At 40.6% G+C, this 21,746-nt stretch overlaps 2 protein-coding genes across 3 annotated transcripts; one reads left to right on the plus strand and one right to left on the minus strand.

Annotated features, from left to right (window-relative positions):
• Positions 1-1,239: 1,239 nt before the first annotated feature.
• On the minus strand, positions 1,240-11,432 carry ELOC (elongin C). Its single transcript, XM_079983243.1, has 4 exons — positions 11,274-11,432; positions 6,828-6,883; positions 4,463-4,606; positions 1,240-1,671 (listed from the first exon to the last, which is right to left on the minus strand). Exons 2-4 carry the CDS (start codon positions 6,829-6,831, stop codon positions 1,481-1,483), a joined length of 339 nt encoding a protein of 112 aa, XP_079839369.1. The 5' UTR covers positions 6,832-6,883; positions 11,274-11,432; the 3' UTR covers positions 1,240-1,480.
• HAUS3 (HAUS augmin like complex subunit 3) lies at positions 6,962-19,080 on the plus strand. 2 transcript variants are annotated; one of them, XM_079983119.1, is made up of 5 exons: positions 6,962-7,355; positions 14,134-15,115; positions 16,113-16,552; positions 17,268-17,490; positions 18,828-19,080. In XM_079983119.1, the coding sequence occupies exons 2-5, from the start codon at positions 14,198-14,200 to the stop codon at positions 19,050-19,052; spliced, it is 1,806 nt and encodes a 601-aa protein (XP_079839245.1). In that variant the 5' UTR covers positions 6,962-7,355; positions 14,134-14,197; the 3' UTR covers positions 19,053-19,080. The 2 variants fall into 2 exon arrangements, with proteins under 2 accessions (XP_079839245.1, XP_079839244.1); XM_079983118.1 differs by lacking the exon at positions 6,962-7,355 and adding an exon at positions 12,080-12,519.
• Positions 19,081-21,746: the final 2,666 nt, after the last annotated feature.

The following is a 21,746-nucleotide window of genomic DNA, read 5'->3' on the forward strand; positions in this document are numbered from 1 at the left end:
GCACAGCTTGTATTCACAAGGAACCATGCGTTCAGCATTTTGGAGCCATTTTTGTAGAACTCACTTTAAGTTGAGGTCAGACAGGCCCCCTCCCTGTTGAACCTCCAGCAGTAACTGAAGACCCAGCAGGCTTTTTAACTGAATTCTGATTTTATAGTTTTTAACATATTTTTAATTCTACTGTATTGAGTTTCCTATAACCACTTAGAGACGACTGTGTTTAACCACTATATTATCTTTTGAAATAAATATATATTTTGGAAAGTATCAGTATTTCAGAACAAAGGCACTGTCTGACGAAGAGCACTTGCTCCATCTATCAACCGACTGACCTAACATTTTTCTAGAGAGGAGGATATAACTTGCTATTTAAGACAAACTTGCATTTATGCTGTCCAATGCTGTGGTTAATTATTAACCACAATTACTAAGAAGTAACTGCTGAGGATCTAGTTGAACCCGAAGTCGAATTAATTAAGAAATACAATTTCTGTTATGGAATTAGAGTTTCCCATTTTTCCCATTTGACACTGCAGTAGTAAATCATCATTTTACAGCATCAGCAAATGCATTTAAAAACATACTGGGAGTAAACATGACTTACAACAGTGAAAAAAGCCACAACAGACTACTATATGAATGTAATAGGTATTATTACCAACATTAGAAGAAAAAAATCAAGGAAAATGAAAACACAAGAACATCACAATTAACACCTGCTACAAGCATAACTATATAGTGGTACCTCGGGTTACAAACACTTCGGGTTACAGACTCTGCTAACCCGGAAGCAGTACCTCAGGTTAAGAACTTTACTTCAGGATGAGAACAGAAATTGTGCGCCGGTCGTGAGGTGGCAGCAGGAGGCCTCATTAGCTAAAGCGGTACCTCAGGTTAAGAACGGACCTCCGGAACAAATTAAGTTCATAACCAGAAGTACCACTGTATAATGATTGCAAGAACTATCATCAGAGAGCAATCAATTTAATCAGAACACTGTGAAAATTTAGATAACATAAGAGACAAAGCAAAAAAGAAACCTAAAAAAAATAATAAAAAAATCTGCAATGCAACCTGGTCAGAAGTAAGTCCAATTGTACTCAATGGGGCATACTCTAAGTTGATATAGAATTGGAGCCTTAGCTGGGATCTGCTCTCAGAAAGCACTTCTCTAATTTCAGTGGGTTAAGATCGTGAAAAATCGAGTTCTGTCATCACAAAAAGGATAAGGCAAAGTCGTCCACTAAATTAGCATGTTTATTTGTCAGTTGGTAAGAAGTCCGTTACTTATGTAAGCAGCAAAACAAAATCAGATCACGAATGATTCCTATGCAAAATCACTGTGAGCAATAGCCTCTGCAGTGACCATTACACTTCTCAACCAAACATACAGAACATGCCATATGAAAAAGTTACTAACTGAAATACGTGCATTAAATATTGGGAGAAAAAAAGGTTTACAGTTTTATTATAATTTACTTTAACAATCTAAGAAGTTTGCGGCCATCAGCAGTTCCAGTGCAATTTCAGGTGCAATTGGAAATTCAGGGATCTCTGTAGAGCTGTTAGTATAGCGAACCTTATAGGTGAAATACATGCATACTTTGGATAGGACGTGGGAAGGAATCTCTCTGAAATTCACTTCATTTGTTTCATTTTCGGCAAATTGTCCTGTGTACATAAAAAAGACAAATGAGCACACAAATCTTTCTGCAAGTAAACATTTCAACAAAACGTTGTGTATGATTTGGTAGAGTTCTTGGCCAGTTGAACCTGAGCATTTTAAGAATGCTGTATCTCCTTTATGCTTTAAAATTACTTCAATTTTGACCAGCTAAAGAAACAATATTTTTATTTTATGAATATTTTCTTTAGAAGAATATTTTAACAATATTTATCCTACAAAACCAGCTCTTGTGAAAGTTTTCACGTGAGAAGGTACTAGTGGGCTGATCAGAGTGAAATCTTGAACACAACAGAAGCTGTAAAAACAAATTAACCAGGCAGTGCCCTTTTCAGCACTAGTACAAAGAATGACAGTTAGTTTGGGGCACTCAAATGGATTCTGGACTTCTTTTTTCTTGAATGGTAACCTCTTACCCAACTCCACCCCACATACATGAACATGTCACAGAAAAAGTAGCTTCTGAAAACTCAGGGGAGTTCTAACAGGAGTTTTCTACATGACAAATAAATGCTGTTCAAAGAAAAATGAACTAGTCACACACTTCAGGTGAATGAGAACCGTTAAGTACACTTAAATTAGTTCTTTGGAGCCCGGCCATTGTTTACATACAATCTAAAAATTATCAGATGACTACGCCAAAAGAAAGCAGTAAGTTGGTTAAGGAGAAGGTTGGCTGTCATGGATTCTACTTATTCCATTTTGAGAATTGATATTTAATTTCCACATCAGTGACCCTGCTTCAGTTTGGTTCTGTACTTTTTGATGTTTTTTATTTATTTATGACTAGTTTTGTATTTATAACTAGTTTTGTTATGTTTGTGATTATGTAAATCTTTTTATGTTGTAAACCGCCTTGAGCATGGTTTTAACTATGGAAAAGTGGCATACAAATAAAATGATGATGACATAACGCTAAGCAAGAATGAGAGAATGAGGGTACTTGGTGGATAAATTTTGGCTGCTTCACTCCTCCCCACACCATCCAGAGCTAAGCAATGGTTTGGCTTAGCATTACATTCAAACAAACAAACAAACAAACAAACAAACCATGAGCTGTAGCCAAGGTTTGTTCTGAAAAGCGACAAACCACAAGCCTGGGTTTGGATAAAATGCTAAGCTAAACCAGTTTGGGGAAAACACCCTCACAGAGCAAATTTGAACCCCTGGCAGGTCAAGTTTGGCCTGTTGACCAACAGTTTTCTCAAACCACAGGGCTTATAGAAAAATACATGGATTGAGCATTGCAAATGTTAATCTATTTTGGCTTTTCCTCTTAGAACTTTATATTAGAAGTCCAGATCAAATTAAAAAGGTGACATAATATATCCATATGTGCCAGTTAATTTAAGGAAGCCATCATATAAGTACTTAAAAATAATTCTAAAATTTGACAATAAGTATGGTTTTAATATGTATGTCTCTAGTGTTGTATCTCAACACATCCTTGCCTGTGACATATTCTATCAAATGATTTCACCTTATCTTATGTCTGGAACAGTTTCCCAAAACATCTCCATGAAGCTACCTCTCATGTTTCCTTCATACTTCCTTTACTTTCTCTGTGAAGACTTTGGCACAATTTACTAGTCCCCATATACAATTGTAATTAAGCCTAATTTGGGAGGCAATGTTTTTTTGGGATGCAGCTTATCTATTATTATGAACTGGATTTTATTGTTAGCCACTATGTCTATTTTTTAATGAAAAGTTGAGATTTCCTGTCATTTCCCTTTTCACTGATATCTAGAAAGTTCATGCCTCTCATTCTCTGCAAAGTACCATGTACATTGTTATATAAATAATTGTTATTCATAATAACAAGAACGAATGAATTATTCAGAGTCTATTGTTCTTTCTACAAAATATGTCATTGATCAAATCTACTATTATAGACCTCTTGGGTTTATCACCCACTTAAAGAAGCAAAGAGGAATTATATAAGGAAAACAAACTCAAATCTTAGCTGAAAAAAGATACTAGCCTTTATAGACCCACTGACTCCACCCCCCTGGGTCCTGTCAGTGCAACTTATTTAACTATTTCCCCTCCAGCACTCTCTCATATATGGTAACGTCACATATCTCCCCCCTTAAGAAGTTTCGATTCAGGAGGGTTAACTTCTTAAAGTTACACTCCTGATCAAACAGTTTTGTATGTGGTTTTGGGTTTTTTTTATATCTATCTATATACATACATACATAAACAAGTAAAGGAGTTCTGAGAGGAGTTCTGGGAATTAATTCGTTTGGAGTTGTGGGTGGGTAGTTGGTTGGTTTGAGTGGGTTGGCTGGTTGGGAAAGGCAGTTGGTAATAGAGAGACAGTTAGGGCACTTGGTCCTTGAGTGTGGGGTGGTAGCAGAGATAGAGAGAGGAACATAAGAATAAGAAAGTAAAGAGGAACACTGTTTGGAATGCCGTAATAGTTTTGTTTTAAGTCTGAAATAAAATACACTCTTCTTTATGAATTGGGGAAAAAAGAAAAAGAAAAAAGATACTAGTCTTTGGTACTCAAGCACAGTGGTGTACAAGGGTGTTTCAAGTGGTCGGTATAGATAAAGGCTTAGATTACAAAATATGTTTATTGTTTCATGTACATGAAGTTGTTGGCCACATTACCTTTGACAGGCATAGAAATAAAAAGAAGAAAAGTGAGCTTCTTTAATTAAGAAGCTGAAAAATTGGTTTATTCTAGTGCCCACATCACAAGCAACAGAAAACCACAATGAAATCCAAATACATGCCTTTTTGGGGTAAGCTACACTTTATTGAACCTACCTGGTCCACTCAACATAGCTTTTATTGTTCCCGATGTGAGTGCATGCTCTCTTTTAACTATGAACTCATGGCCATCCGAGGATATCAATTTCACATACATAGCATCAGGGCCTTCACAGCCCCCATATGTCTTCTCTTCTCCATCTATAATACACAATTATTATTTTACTTCAATTAATGTATGTTAGAAAGCGTAGGAATAAATAAATGAGAAAATATTAAATTTCATTTTAATGTTTAATTATATGTTAAATTAAGAACAGTAAATTAAGAAATGCAAGAACACTAGAAACACTAACACAGTCAAAGTGCTCCAATAACTTTTTGACCAAAGACTCCTGAGCAAACTTAGTAGTAGTGAGACAAGAGGAAAGATCTTCTTGTGCAATCAGCACCTGGTTAAAAAACAGGAAGCAATGAGTTGGAATTCACAGACAGTTCTCACAATGAAGGGATGCAAGACGTGTCTGCAAGGATCTATGTTGGGATACTTAACTTGTTCATGAATGACCTGGAGTTAGGAGTGATCAGTGAAGTGGATGGAAGAAATATAGGAAGCTACAGTATACCAAGCAAGACCATTGGTGCATCTAGCTCAGTATCGACACATACTGGCAGCAGCTCTCTATGATTTCAGACAACAGGCTTTTCCAGTCCTACCTGGAGATACCAGGGATTGAATCTAATACCTTCTGCATGCAAAGAAAGTGCAGTGCCGCTAAGCTATAGCCTTTTCCAGGTCAATGTGATTCAATGCAACTAGGTGTAAAGTGGTAGACTTTGGGGCAAAAAATCCTAACTTGGGGTCTGAGTTGGCAATGTGGAAAAAATAAACACCCCAAAGAAAAATGCATGTACTTCTATTCTTCCATTATCAGAAACACATATGCAACAGTCATGCATGTACACAGCACTCTTCCTTTCTTTCCCACACATACATACATGCAGACAAACACATTCATACACCAGACATGCAGGCACACATAAATACATTTTCAGCATTTCCAGGCTTCTTCACTCCAGCGCTGGAAGATCTCTAAAGAGTCGGCAGAGGGGTTTAATCATCTGATCTTGGCACGAAGCACCATGGTGCTAAGCTCAGAGATAAAAGTAGAAGGGAGTATTTTTCTCCACCCCCACTTTGGTGCTGGGGTTAATGGAAATGCTGCCTTTTACTCTGAAAGAGCAGGCAGAGGGCTTATCTCCAATCTTAGCACTGAGATTGGACAAAAGAGACAGCTCTGCCTGCAATTTAAGGCCTTATGTTCAAGCTCCATAAAATGGCATGGGATGACCAGGAAGTGAGTGGGATCTGCTGGAACAGGCCTAGTTGGCTAGACAAGGATGTGGCTGGCCAGAGGCTACCTACCACTGCCACAGACATCTGGCTGGTCACTGTGGGAAACAGGATGCTAGACTAACTATGTCTTTCTTCTGATCCAGCAGGGCTCTTCTTCTAGCTTTTATCTCCTTAGTTGCTCAGCACCTTTTCACATTGGATGGGTGCTGATCTACTAATCTGAAATCCTTGAAACTACTGAAGTTTTTTTCTCATTGATGTTTAAACTCTGTTAACTTCCTATTATATCAATATGAAAACGCAAAATTTGCAACGTCACCTAGAAACAAGAGAAATATTTCCTTCATCTCAGCATTGTTGATAGAAACTAACAGAAAGCAGTTGCAGGTGGCTGGTGCATTATTTCAACCAAATGGCTTTTGTTCTTTGGTATAGTACATGTCATTTGGAACTCTTCCTTGATAGAAGCTAGGCATTAAATACATATACAATTTCATGCATTAAACAAGTAGAAATAAGCTTTACAGCACAATGCAGGACAGGTCTACTTATAACTAAGTCCTAATGAGTGCAATGCCATTTATTCCAAGGGATTATAGGATTGCAGCCTTGTTCTGTTTCTTCCCTTGCCCCCATATGCCCCATTCATTCCAGCCAGTTATCAAGTATACTGTAGAACTTCCTGGGCTTGGTTTGTAGGGACATAAGGCAGCCACTTTGCAAACACTAAGCAGATCTCGGTCTGATCTGTGCTAAGAGGTATTCCAGAAAAAAGAGTTATGTACAAAAGCACCACAAGCAATTACAGAATTGTAGAGTTTGAAGGGACCACAAGGGTTATCTAGTCCAACCTCCTGCAATGCAGGAATCTCCTTGCTCAGTATGGGTCTTGAACCCACAACACTGAGATTAAGAGTCTCATCTACCCACTGAGCTATCCTGTATTGTTGCTTTCAAGATGTCATTAAACATTTTACCAAAACATGGAGAAAATAAAACTAGGCATTTATGATATGCTTACAAAGCAAAGGCTGTTGCCAAAGATATTTTTCACAGTACACTTACCCATCTCTTCTTATCAGATGGTTGGTTCTTTGCTCCTAGAGCCTTTGCAATAATATCTGAAAACAAACAGAAAAGTACATATACATTTAAGTTCATTGCTAAAAGCAAAATACGTGGATTGGTGGCAATGTAAAAGGTCATAAACGGCAGTCCTTTCTATAGCTGATATTAAAGTTAAATAAAAACATGACTCAGCTATGTTTACTGTGCCACATTACCACATCACATGTAGACCAGTGTTTTCATTAATCAGTACCAACCAGTATGAGATCAAGGTCACCCAAAACTTCTTATTGACTAACCAATCCCATGACAATTTCCAGGAATAACTTCATAATCTCATCTGGGTGTTTTTTGGCCACAAGACTCCAATTCAGATCTCAGATCCAATTAGATAGGTTAACTTTGGGGCAATGTCTGAATACATGCCTAACAATGGCTTTCTACCAAAGTATTTTTTTTTGTTTATTGGAACTACGGTACTTTTTCCTCAGGTCCTGCTTGAACCAGATTCTCACCCCAAAAGAGGTAAGTTATCTGAATTATTCATACATACCTTTTTAACTTCACGACTAGATTACTGTGATATGATTTATGTGGAGCTTTGCTTGAAAAGAGTTAGGAAATTTCCAGTGGCCCAGAATAAGGCTACCCAGATATTGGCCACGGAAAGCCAAGAGAGCATATAAGGGTCTTCACTGGATACAAGTTGCCAGGCTCAACTCAAAATATTGGCCCTCCCAGAAATAACCGCTTCCTTAAGTTCATTGGGGAGATCCAGTTCCAAATATAATAATAATAATAATAATAATAATAATAATAATAATAAGAAGTGTGCATGCATATGTATATACTACCCATCTGATTGGGTTGCCCCAGTCACTCTGGGAGGCTCCCAGCAAAAATAGTAAAAACATAATACAACATTAAATACTGAAAACTTCCACAAATGATATGTAATTAAAAGTTTTCTATTGTCCAACAGGACTGATTTATCCTTTGCTTTTGTAGGTAGGTGGATGCCTTTTATTCTACCTAGCTTCTATAGACAGATGGACTTTTTCATAATACAAATTTAGTACTATAACAAACAAACAAACAAACAAACAGTAAAATGTGTTTTCATTTTGAATGGTTTATTAAATTATATTATTTAGGTGCTTTGGGGTTTATTTTTGCTGAGAAGTAGCAATAAACATTATTTCATTGAGACAAGTTATACTTCCTATGAGCCGGTAAGCACTTTTTCAGGGTGCAAGGGAAGAAACAATGAAAGAAGGGACAATCACAATGGGCACAGATAGGGACTGGAATCACCTTTATAGTCACTTCCTTCACTATTTAAGAATACAAGTTAATCAAAACAACAAAATTCACTGTTGCACAAGTGGACTTTGGCTCACACAGTGGAACTTCCCCTCCCCCCCAAAAAAAAATTATGGATGATCCCCCAGCATTGGGGGTGCAGGGAAGAAAAATGCAACACAAACACACAAAACTGTTTCACTACCATCTCATATCACAAATCAGCCAAAGGGAGAACACACCACTATCAAAAAAACACTTAAAACTGAATGACCTACCCTTCTACATTAATGAAACTTTGGGTCTTGGCCACTTTCCTGCCTAGTCATGCCACTCCTGTAATGTCTCTTCCCAGTCTCAATGGAGTTCTTAGCTAACATAATGGCTACTGCAGATTTCACTCCCACCAGTGATCAACACCATACTTGGTTACACCCATGTTTTGAAAAAACAAAAAAAACTTTCCATTATTGCAAAGGAATAATATCTGACAACTTATGCAAGTGCTGGGGAAGAAATAACAGAGCAGAAGAGGGAATGTTATTTACAACCAGCACAAGCCTGCAAGTTTTCACGGATGATGTAATTAATGGTTGCTATATCATGTCATTCCAAAAACTTATGAGAAGCCCCTTTTGTTTCCTGTCTACTTTATAAAAGATTAGGTGTGCCCCATGATTAATCACAGCTCTATAAAAGGTCCCATTACCACATTTCTAAAAAGATATTTAATTGTTCTGCCAACTATTTTATGGAAGAGCATCAAAGATATAAGACAATGCCTTTTTTAATTTTGTTGACAGTGATAAAAGACAACAGAAAGAGGAGTTTTGACCTTTAGAATATAAACCATCTGTATGTTGTAAGTAGCATAACATCCACCAAGCTTTTTGCATAGTTTTCTAGATATAAGAATCTGTTATCTGCTACTTTCCCACACTCTGTATCTGCTAACGTTCTTGTATTCAGCCTACCAATTCCCCACCCAACAAATGCACTGCAAGCAGATCTGCTGGTACAAGCTTTATATTGTAGTTGTTCAAAAGGTTGCTGGATACCAACAGCTATTTAACACTTAGGCAGCAGATTTTCTAAGAGTAGCTCTGCTGAATTTATCATGGGGCAGGGAAGCACATGAAGGTCTCTTTGAATAATCAGCATACAAGCAGACTAATTAATATTCTGTCTACATGCTATAATGAATATCAACTGAAATGAAATTTAGAAACAAACTAAATAAGAACTGGAATTTGATCAAATTTGTAACTGAAAAATAATATTTGGGCCACTGAAGATTATGGGAACAATCCTACCCCATAGCAAGATCTGCAAGGATGAGTGGCATTATGATCAGGCAGATCTCCGACTGACCCTGGAGGTTGCTAGGACAGTAAGGCTATGCCACCTTAACTCCCCCATCCTTGGGTCATTCAGAGCTACACTGGCATATCTCCACTTCCCAGCTGGAACCCAGCAACTGAGCTTCCCTTGCAGATCTTAAAATAGCATAAGCCCTGAGAATGGGGTATTCCAGGGGTGTGGTGGGGGGAGGACCAGAGAGGGAGGATTTGGGCTTATTCATGTGACCTGACAACCCATTGTAAGTTAAGCTAGCAAAATGGGAACTTTACCTCAAGCAATATTTTAAAGGCTTATTCTCCTTCTGTCAGGCTTAGGCCAGCTCAGCCAGCAGTAGCCGTTTCTGAATGAATATTGGATCTGGTGTAATTTATGCAGGTTTAATTTAAGCTGGGTTTACCATTCACCAGTTTATTGTGTATAGGACTGCTCCTATATGTATGTCTCCTGTAAAAACTGTCCCCACTACCTGGTACAAAAAATAATAATTTTAATTCAATGTATTCTCAAGCGCATCTGAAAGAAGTTTTGTTTTGATTTGCAGATTAATTCACCCACAAACAATGAACTGGAATATGGCTAATTGTGTGATTCATTATTTTTATGGCAATGCAATGAAAATTATGCCCACTAATACACAAACACCATTAAGATTAATCATATGAAAAGAGGAAGTTCTGGAATTTCTGAAAGAAAATTATTAAGATCTACTTATATTGTGACCTTTAGAGTACATGCAGCAGGTGCTACATCAGAAGAGCTTTGAACCAGAACAGTTAAAGTCATGAAGTGAGCTCCTCTCATTTACTAGGCCATGGACCTGGCTCTTGATATCCCCACCTTGAACGATAAAGATGGATATCAGACACCGGTCCTTTCTAGTGGTTACACATTGGTCAATAAACTCTGTTTCTCCGCCTATTCACCTGGTCCCTCCATTAACCGATTTTTAAAGCAACAAGAAAAAACTGCTTTGTTTTGCTAGGCGGGGTGGAAATAACTCAAGTTCTGTATTTTAATTCAGGTTATTTTGTGGCATAAGCTGTTTTAAAATACCAGCAAGAGCCACTTGGGAACCGAGGCTAAAAAACAGGGGGGTTCACTGCATAAATAAAGGCTGATTTCAGGTCACTCACTCCATGCCTAAACTATACACTGAAAGACTGCTATCCGAGACTTGGGACGTGAAGATCCCCCTACCCGCCGGTTTTAGGAAAAGAAGGGCTAGAAGCCTAGCAACACTGAAATCTGGGTACACTCGGGTTTAAAATGAGGAAAAAGAAGCGCGACAGTGAGAGGAAAATCCAGACGCGTGGAATGAAAAAATCGCAGGCCGCATGGAGACTGTGATGTGGATGTAACTTTGGGTTCCTCCTCAAGGCGGTGGGACTGAGGTGGCCCTGGGCTCTTTCGACAGAAGTGGGCCGTCTGTTTCGTATATGGGGCGGCGGTGGCGGGGGAAGAGTCTGAGGCAAACGGAAGAGTTTTCGGGGGGCGAGTCGGGGTGGAGAAAAGGGAGAGGACGAAGTGAGGCGAGGACGGCGCAGCTCTGCGCAGCAGGGCAGTTGAGAGGATAGAGAAGCGCCGCCCGGCGAACGCGTTCGGTTCCCTCAGGCTCAGCGGCGCCTCGGTCGCGACGGGATCTGCTTTTCACCCGGCCTCTTCCCAAAGTCAACAGGACGGGAGGAAAAGGGTCCCCGACTGCAGTCACAACACGCGGAAAGGGAAGGAAGGGGTTTGCCGGTCGGCCCCACCCGCGGGCGCTCCCCCGTCCCCGCTCACCTCTGCCCTGCCAGCGCCCGAAAGATATTCGCCGAGTAGCTTCTCAGGCCCCTCACGGTTCCAGCCGGGACAACCGCCCCCCCTCTCCGCCCCAAACCACTTCCTTTCGGTCACAGACCCCGGCTTCCGGTCTCCGAAGTGGACGCGCACGGAAAACCATAGAGAGAGGGAGGGGAGAGAAAGACTGAAGTAGCGCCCCCTGTAGTTCCCCTCTGATTGGACAATAACAAAGAGGCACCGTAAAAAGATTGGTTTTAAGTCTTTGAGGCAGGGTGATCTGGGGTCACGAAGAGTCGGACACGACTAAACGACTAAACAACAACAATCACAACAATCTGTAGCCCTCCACATGTTGCTGAACTCTCAATGATCAGGAATGATGCGAGTTGCCGTCCAACGTTTGTATCTGTAGTTTCAGGTTCCAGAAGCCACAGGCTAACACGGCTACCTTTATGAAAGCTGATCTAGGCATTTTTAAAATTTTTATTTACTTTTGCGCTGCAGGTGGGAAAGAGAAATGCCAGACAAGTAAAAGGAACATCCCATTTCCAGGCAATGGGAGTGTCGCTATAGCGCTTTAAGTTTATAAATAAAGCATACACAATATATCCAAATCCCATCGCTTTATTGGGGGGAAACTCGATATTTGCATCCTTGGGATCACGGGGCCACAGTTCCCGGTAATTTCTCCTGTGGGATTTCCTTAGTTGCGCAAGTTCTTTCTATTTATGCAAATGACAAGGGGGCGGCTTCAGTTTTACATTGATGAGCCCAGTATACCCAGCTATTGCAGAAACAGGCACGCGCTCCTCATCCTTCAGTCTACGTAATTCGTATAATAGTGGCCCGGGAAAACCCCAGCCGCGTCGTGTCTGCGTGTCCTTGGCATGCTGGGAAACGTAGTTCGCAAGAGGCTGCTTCACTAGAAATTGCCAGCCGCGCATGCGTACACATCGGAGTGGCGGCAATTCGCCGCGCCGAAGAGGCCCAACCATCAGTCAAATCCCACGGGAGGTAAAAGACCGATACAGGAACTCCCTGTCTCCGGAACGGAAGAAGCGGCAGGCTGAGTGACGCGCGCTTTCGCCACCCGGAAGGGTTGAGCTGCTCTCGCGAGACTCTGAAGTATGCCAGCCGCCGCGAGAAGGCGGAGGTTTGAATCCTCCTCCAGTGGCGGCCGCTAAACCGTCGCGGCAGCTGGAATCCCTTTATCGGGAGGCCGATCTTCTGCAAGCTTTACTCGGAAGTAAGTCAAGCAGAGGGGGTTGGGCTGGCGGGCGAAGGAGCCACCAGCTGTCTTGGTTCTTTTGCGCAAAACAAAAAACAAAGGGCAGTTCAATGCAGAGTAGATCCATTGATCCATGATAACTTGGGTTCATTGATTTCAGTGGATCTGCTCCGAGTGTAACTTAGTTGGATGCAATCCAACAGGGAAACGAGCCTCAACGCACCTTAAAGACTAGACAGATTTAGGCTGCAGTTCCGTGCACGCATAAGCTGCCACTGAACCCAGTGGTGGGTTACTTTTGAGAGGATATGTACAGAGTTGCATCCTTAAAGCTGCAATCCTAGACACACTTCAGAGGCCAAGTCCCCTTGGAGCCTGAGAGACTTACAGTCATGCACAGGATTGCGTTGCTAGACTGCAACCCACTGCACTTACTTTGGAGTTAGCCCCGTTGAACAAAGTGGGGCTTCCTTCTGAGTAGGTGTGCATGCCTAGGCCTGCACCACTGTTGTGGCAGTAGCATGTCCAGAGCTGCATTCGTTTTGCATACAGTAAGCCCACCACTAATGTGGGGGCTATGTTCTGGGGTTCACACCTAAAGCCAACATCTTGTACTGTCACATATTGGGTTCAATGGCGCGTGGGATTGCCAAAGTCTCTCTCTCTCTCTCTTTTTTTTGCTGGACGCCTGCCCTCTTTCCATTTATTTTTTAACCAAGTTTGTAAAGCTGAATACGTACAAGTTAAAAGTGTAAGTTGTGGGCTTACTGTACTTCATTGGGAGTAAATGTGCATGGATGTGGTGCTAATCGAGATCCACCATTGAATGTGATGGGGTGTGCTGTCAAACACATGTAACTGATAAGTATTCTGCCTTTGTTGAAACAGGTAAGTATTCTGCCTTTGTTGAAACAGGAGTCAACCTTCTGGAGAAATTGACATCCGGAAAAAGTTAATCCTCTGAGGCCACCAGGAGCCGACTAGGCAGTGCCATACTTGATCTGGTGGCGTCTGACAAAAGCTTCAGCCACAATAAAATATGTTGGTAAAAAGGAAAAAGTCTAATACGGCTACCCCCTGGAATTTCCTTAGTAGGAAGTTCTTCTACTCTGCTGTATTTACCTCTGAGTGAGGAATGTCCCAGTGCATCCACCCAAACAGGAGATAGACAGCATTCCATCAACATTTCTCTGGCAGCATTCCTACCAGCAGTAACCAGCAGAATCCCCCAAAGCAGGGTGATTTGGGGCAGGGAGGGGCCGAGCATGCAGGATCTGCTGAATATTGTGCAGACTGCTGCCATTGTGTGATGGCAGTGGACTCAACCGGGCCTTCTTGCTGTCTTAACCTGGAAGCTAATGCAGCAAAGCATTATTTTTTACTGCCAGCCCTACAAGACAGTTGAGATTATCATTAAGCAATTACTACAGTATTTTTCTGCATAGTGTTGACAGGCAACTATGGGTTGGCTAGTTTGTAATCAACATGCAAAATTATATATATTCTATCTAGCAAGTAAAAAACATGTATAGTTTACTGTATTTTCTGTATGTTCTGTTTGTCTTTTTTTTGGCAGAACTTTACTTAAAAGTATATTTTCTGTTTATCACTCTATACTTTCGTTTGCTACAGATATTTTTGAAGCCTACTGACAAGCCTCCACAAATATCCAAGGTTGAAGACTGATCTTGAAATCATGGACTGTGGTCCCAAGTTTGTTGAAACTCTAAAGAGGATTGGCTATCCAAAGGCAGATTCTCTTAATGGAGAAGACTTTGACTGGCTGTTTGAAACACTGGAAGATAAGTCATTTCTAGAATGGTTTTGTACAACACTGAATGAGAGTCATACCTTATCTGAAGAAGAGCTGCAGTCATTTAATCTGCTCCTTAAATCAGCAAACCCACTATTAGAAGAGGATGCTCTAGATGAAGCTCTGAAGACATGTAAGTCTCTTGAAATTAAAACCAACAGTTGTGATGAAGACAAAGAAGAAAACCTTAAAATATTAGAGGATGAGCTTCAGACCCTTCAAAAAAGGAAACACCTAAAAAGCCGTCGTCGGAACAAGCTTCAAACAGTGGCCTCAGCCAATAACCTTCTGTGCCTGAAGCTGAAAGACACAGGAGAGGAAAAACCTAAAACCCTGAAAGAGGCGCAGGGAATTCTCAATGCCATGAATACAAAGATAAACAACGAGCTGCAGTCTCTTACTCAAAAAATGGGAAAGTTGACCTCTTTCTTTGCTGTTGCATCCAGACAACAAGAATTGGACCCTGCACCTGTCCTTTTAGCCCAGCTTGCCTTAGATAAATACTTGTGTCAAGAAGAGCAAAGCACAGCAGCCCTTACTTTGTATACAAAAAAACAATTTTTCCAAGGTATATCTGAGTTGGTTGAAAGCTCTAATGAAGAAAATTTCCAGCTTGTAGATATAAGGAATTCTTTTACTTCTGATGAGAGCAATCATGTATGTGAGGATAGGCAAGAGCTAACCAGGTTGAAGATGGCTTATGTTTGTGCTCGGCATCAGCTGATTCAGCAAGAAGCTAAGAATCTAAGCATGAAATCGGGTCTCCAGTGGGTGGAGGATAATATTTGTTCTTTAAAGAAGGTATGTATTGAAGATGATTATTATTTCACAACCAGTCTTTGTGTCACTGTACAGATACTGTATAAAGAGTATGGGGTGTAGCCAACAAAGCCATTGCTCCTGTTCCCTGGAAAGAAAGGAGTTGTATGAGCAGAGGTTGGTGTGTGAGTGCCATGACAATTGGACTTTACCCTGTCAATGTGAAGTTGAATCGGTTTTAAGTTTTTTAAAATTCTATTTTAATTTTAACCACCAGGCTATTTAAGTTGAATCGGTTTTAAGTTTTTTAAAATTCTATTTTAATTTTAACCACCAGGCTATTTTTTAAAAAACAACTTAAATTGGATTTTATATATATCTTTAATCAGTTTTTAATTAATGAGACTAACTAAAATGGCATTGAGGGACGCAGGTGGCGCTAAAGGTTAAAGCCTCAGTGCCTAGGACTTGCCGATCGAAAGGTCGGCGGTTCGAATCCCTGCGGCGGGGTGCACTCCCGCTGCTCGGTCCCAGCGCCTGCCAACCTAGCAGTTCGAAAGCACCTCCGGGTGCAAGTAGATAAATAGGGACCGCTTACCGGCGGGAAGGTAAACGGCGTTTCCGTGTGCGGCTCTGGCTCGCCAGAGCAGCGATGTCACGCTGGCCACGTGACCTGGAAGTGTCTCCGGACAGCGCTGGCCCCTGGCCTCTTAAGTGAGATGGGCGCACAACCTCAGAGTCTGTCAAGACTGGCCCGTACGGGCAGGGGTACCTTTACCTTTACCTTTTAAAATGGCATTACAGGTTTATTGTTAATGGCTATAAAATTATTGAGGTATTGAGCCTTATTAGTATTATTTTCTAGAGAAGTATTCTGTTTGTGTATCTGTCTAACTCCTAAAGTAACGTTTTGAATCTTTTATTTATTAAAATTTGTTCTTCCTTTATTAAAGAAGCTCAGTATCTGAATTTGGAACTTGTTAGTGACAGAAAGGAGACAGTAGAAGTTTACAGGATCTGTTTGTTTGTTTGTTTGCAGACTCCTGGAAAAGAAAATGTTGAAACCAGAATTTCTAGCCTGAACAGCGACATTTCAAAACTCAAAAAGCACTTGGCTCAAATAAACAATGAAACTCTACCTTTGCTCGTAAAGGGGGATGCAGAGCTATTGAATATGCCAGTGGTGAGGGGTGACTTTGATTTACAGATTGCTCGACAGGACTACTACATATCAAGACAAGATCAAATTTGTAATCAGTTGATCAAACAGAAGGCATCCTTTGAACTTCTTCAGTTGGCTTATGAAATTGAGTTGAGAAAACTTAGGGATAATAGCCGTCTCCTAGAAAATATAGTACAAGATCTGAAACAGAGCAGTAATATTTTGGGGCAGGTACTAGAAACAATGTCAGAGCCATCAATATCCCATCATAAAATACCAAGAAACACTATTGATTCAAAAGATACTACTGCACAGAGGTAAGCAGTTGATTATTGATAGAATTATGAATGTATTAATTGAAGTCTATTGTGGAAAATTAATCCTAAATGTGGAAGTAAGTTCCATTGAAATCAGTGGGTTTTTCAAAAAGATAACCACTCTGAGCCAGCATAGTTATCTGAATGTATTGGGTTAGCCTTTGCTGATGATCTTAATTCTTTCTACACATAAATGTTCCCAGCCTTAGATGTATGGAGGCATGCCTTCTCCCAAGCTTAAGCATTTATGAACCAAATTGAGGTTTTAGGCCTGGATACTTGTATTTAAGCTGATTATCAAATTAGGAAGTCATGCTAACTGAACCTATACAGAATCATCATGCAGAAGCCTATTTAAATCATTGGATTTAACTTATTTTGGGGTTAGGATAACTTATGTGGTTTCTCATATGAATTAAGAATGTGTGCAACTCTAATATAGCCAAACTTGCAACAATTATTTCTTGTGTAATGGGCTGTATATGAGAGAATTGGACCAACTCTGGTCTCATAATTTTGTTATTTTCTGCAACTCTTTTACAGAGTTACAGAGAGAAAACAAAAGCTACTATTGTGCTGCCATACTTAAATGAACAATCAGTTTCTATAAATGAGTTTTACTGAAATAATTGCATTGACCCCCCCTTTATTATGTATTCAGGCTGCTTTTGGAAGCTTCCTTGTACATCAGCAAATCTTATTTCTTGTTTTCAAGGCTGTGTCAACTTCTGGAAGGAAGTAATTCAAAGCAGTTGTTCAGAACATATGAAGGCCTTGAGCAGATGGCTGAAAAATTACATCTAGACACAATGTCGGTATTTGATCAATTAGCAGCATCTAGCCAAGAACAAATTCTTCTGTCAAAGATGGATGCTGATCTAGGCTCACTTCGCAATTCTATGTACTGTGGAGGAGAAAGGGTCTGTCTTAGTAACCTGGTGAGTAACTAGATTAGGATCAGTTCTGATTGTAGTTTTATAGTGTGCTTGATAATACTTATCATCTTATCATTTTCATATTGAATACCAAGAAATCTGCATGCTATTTGCAGTGGGCCTCCACAAACAAGGTAGACAGAAGTGAATCCTCCTGAAGTTCTGAATAATTACTGGCATGAACACTCTAGCCCAGGTCTGCCCTTTCTGCTGCTTCACCATATTCACTGCCAACAGCTGAGGCTCTGGGTAGTGAGCTCTGGTATATACCCTCTCCCTAAGCTAGAACTGGACACATGGCTGTAGGAATAGGGAGTGCAGGATAGCTGGCCAGCACCTTCCACCTCCTCTCTTAAGTTCCAAACTACCGTATTTTTCACCCTATAGGACGCACCGGCCCATAGGACGCACCTAGTTTTTTGGGGGGGAAATCAAGGAAAATTGTTTTATTTCCCCCCCAGGTTTGCACAAGCTAGAAGAGGGAGACAGAGCGCTCCATCTCCCTCTTCTGCCTTCAGGGACAGCCTCCCTAAGCCTCTGTGGGGCAGCACACTCCGCTGCCCTGCAGAGGCTTTGCGCAGCCATCCCCAAGCTAGAAGAGGGAGACGGAGCGCTCCGTCTCCCTCTTCTGCCTTCAGGGACAGCCTCTCTAGCCGCTGTCCCCCGAGCTTGTGGGGCTGGCGATGGGGAGAAGCAAGCTTGCTTCTCCCCCCCCCCCCCAGCCTCCAGACCAGGTCGGAGAATAGCAGGGTAGCGGCACTGCGCCTCCCCGCTGTACCCCAAGCTTGTGGGCTGCAGGCTGCTGCCTGCAAGCCTTGCGAGCCCGTGGGACTGCTTCCTGAAGCCTGGAGAGCCTTGCGGATAGCTTCCTGAAGCCTGCATTCGCCCCATAAGACACACACACATTTCCCCTTCATTTCCCACAGGATGTGCGTTTTGGCTCTGACCACCTAGCTAGCCAGAAGCTAATTTTTTTGTAGGAGTTGATGCCTTCCGAGAAGACAAAAACATCTCAAGTCCTGCACAGTTTTTCTGTTTTTGAAAACTAATTGGAACCTGCAAGAACTGACCCCTGTGAGTTTTCTACATGGGCTTAAGGGGCTCAGGAGTAAAGGGTTTATGGCAACCACAACTAACAGCTTGGTGACAACCGAGCCAAAATTCATAGCTCCCTAATCTAGGTCATAAATTTGGGCTTTTTAAAGGAGCAAAGTTTAAAAATGTATGGCTAGTAGCTGCTGAAATTTGCAAGAAGATAGTGTGGTGGTTTTCTACTTCAACCTGTATTTAGAGTAGACATAAACTGATCTTGTTCTTATTGTATTTGTCCCCATATTTAGGAACTGGCTGAGCAGTTTCACCAGCAGGAATTTCTGTTGAATAAACTGAATCTTCTTATTGTGGATTTACTTGCTGATATAAAGGCTAAGAAGAAGGTTTTGGAGAATGATAAATTACAACAGATGGAAAGAAAACTGTGGGTGTACTTCTTCAAAGATGAAGAATGCTTGAAGAATGCTGTGGAGAGAATGGAACAGCAGGCTAAGACTCAAGCCTTGTCTTAAAGATTAAATTTTAGATATGTGTTTGTTTTTTGTGTCTTGTACTGAACTTTGAAATGTAACAAATGGAGGAAAACTCAGAAAAAGGCTTTTCCTGCAGCATCAGGAAAGCACAAAGTGTGTGAGGCACGCAGTTACTGAATCAGGCAATTGTGCATCTTAAATAGTTCAAGTATGGAGGGCAAAAATAATATGAGAAATGTCTTCAGAAGACAAGGCCTAATTATTTTAAGTTAACTGAAAATTATCAAGAAACAACCAATGTAACAAACAGAGGGGGAAATCTTATGGTTGATATCCAGCAAAATAACTCTGAGTACACCTGCCAGAATAGTTCATTGATTTCAGTGGGTCTCCTCCGAGTATGATTTAGTTGCATATTAACATACAGTAGCTTGCTACAAGGCTTCCAATATTTATCATACTATTTTGGATGAGAATGTTTATCATATTTTATTTTATGCAGGACAAAAAGCACCAACTCAGAATTGGAAGATAGTTCATTACTCAGAAAATTGGTCCATTGGTCTTTTCTCTTTCTTTCTAGAATTAACAATTCATCATTGCACCATTGCTCTTACTATGTAGACCACATCTTGTATGTATATAAAACATTCCAAGTATGCCTATTTTTGCCTAATGCTTGTATAGCTTACATTACCTACCACAGACTTTACTTCCCTGATGTTCTGTAGAATACCTTACACAAAGACCCCATTGCAGTTAATAGAATTGTCCAACACTTAGCTACAAGTAAGCTCTAAATGCAGTGGGACTTACTTCTGAGTGGAAATATATAGGAAGCACTGTTAATATACTGTACTTAATGCACAATTAAGGATTGTTGCCTTTAATCTCAATACTTAATTCCCATAAACCCTATAGAGTTTAATATTACTTCCAAGTTAAGTGCTTTTTCAATTAGACTGTAAATGTTTATATGATTGAAATATGATTTAGTGTTCTAAGTAAACCACTAAACTGGGTGACACTTCTCTAAAGTCTCTCAGCCTCACTCACCTCACAGTGTTTGTTGTGGGGGAGGAAGGGAAAGGAGATTGTTAGCTGCTTTGAGGAGATTGTTAGCTGCTTTGAGACTCCTTAAGGGGAGTGAAAGGCAGGGTATCAAGTCCAAACTCTTCTTCTTCTTATACATTTTTAAAAAGTTTCCAGGTGTTTATTTTTTAGTGGCAGAAAATCTGTAGAAAACATGGTCTATTGTTCTCCAGTGCATATAATGCACTCCCAAGGGACTTCTGGGGCCTCTCCTACTTTGTATTCAACATTTTCGGAGACAGGTTTATGGCTTACTGAAGCCCACACCGTAATCTTTATAGCTGAGCTAGGATTTTAACTTGAATACTCCTACTCCAAATCCCAGCATTCCATTCACTACTTCATACTGGCTTTTCAAATGAATTGATGTGGATTACTTCACTTGCTTTCTGAGACAGACCATTCTGCGGAATTGGTGAGGGGCATAGTGGATTCTGAAATTTTGTCAGATTGTCAAGGTTCTAAATCACATCTTACAAGGCTTTGTGATTATAATAAGTGGCTAGGTCAACCCAGTCGTATGGCTGAGGCATATTCTTATTTTATTCTGTTGCTTGTGCTATGATTTTAAACACTAAAATCTTCAATTTTTATCCCAACCTTCCTTAGGATGACGGTATATTATTATTCCCTGCCCCACACTTATTTTATCCTGAAAACAACTATTTATGAGGTAGGTTAGGCTAAAAAGAAAATCACTGGCATAAAGTCTACAGTGAGCTTCATAGCAATTTGAACTTTGGTTTTCCTGGTCCTAGTCAGAGGCATGAGAGGGCATCAGAGGAGGGAAGGAAAGAGGGACAGGCCAATGTTGCTCATGGCACCCCTGACCATCATTCAAGGCACCCCAGGATGCCATGGCACACTGGTTGAAAACCACTGGTTTAGGTCATTAAGCCCTAATTTGTCAGAATGTTTTACATTTTAAATTATAACCCACATTGGATCTGTTAATGCAGTATCTGACCTTCATCATAAGATCCCAAACAAATTGCTTGCTGCTGAAATACTGCCATTTTTTTGCTGTCTGGGGACTACAATTAAGGAAGTGAGATTTCAGTATCTATTCATCCCACCATAAATATTGAGCCATCAAAAACCACACATTTATGCTGCAGTGAACACAACACTATTGCCAAGCAACATGTCCAGCCAAATCCCTCAAGCATGTTATTCCTGGAAACAACTGATTTGTCTACAAATAAGGAACTTAATAGTATTTAAATGCCACTGTGCTCTTTTGAAAAAGTCTTAGGCCACCTCAAATCATGTTTGTGCTCCCTGGTGTCTGTTTCAAATGACGTGTGCCTCACCTGAAAGCAGCCCTGTTTAGGGAAGTTTTTAATGTTTGATCTTTTTTGTGTTTTTAATATTCTGTTGGGAGCCACCCAGAGTGGCTGGGGAAACCCAGCCAGATGGGTGGGGTATAAAATAACAACAACAACAACAACAACAACAACAACTTGGTTATTTATGCCAACCTGGGCAGAGCATTTCCCAAAACAAGACCATAGATAAAATGGCCCTGTGGCTTTATTTGAGCTACAGCCCTGTTGTGGAATAAACCTAGTAAAGGTAAAGGTAAAGGTAAAGGTACCCCTGCCCGTACGGGCCAGTCTTGACAGACTCTGTGGTTGTGCG

The sequence above is a fragment of the Podarcis cretensis genome, assembly GCF_951804945.1.
Source record: "Podarcis cretensis genome assembly, chromosome: 7".
In the NCBI taxonomy this organism is placed as follows: Eukaryota; Metazoa; Chordata; class Lepidosauria; order Squamata; family Lacertidae; genus Podarcis; species Podarcis cretensis.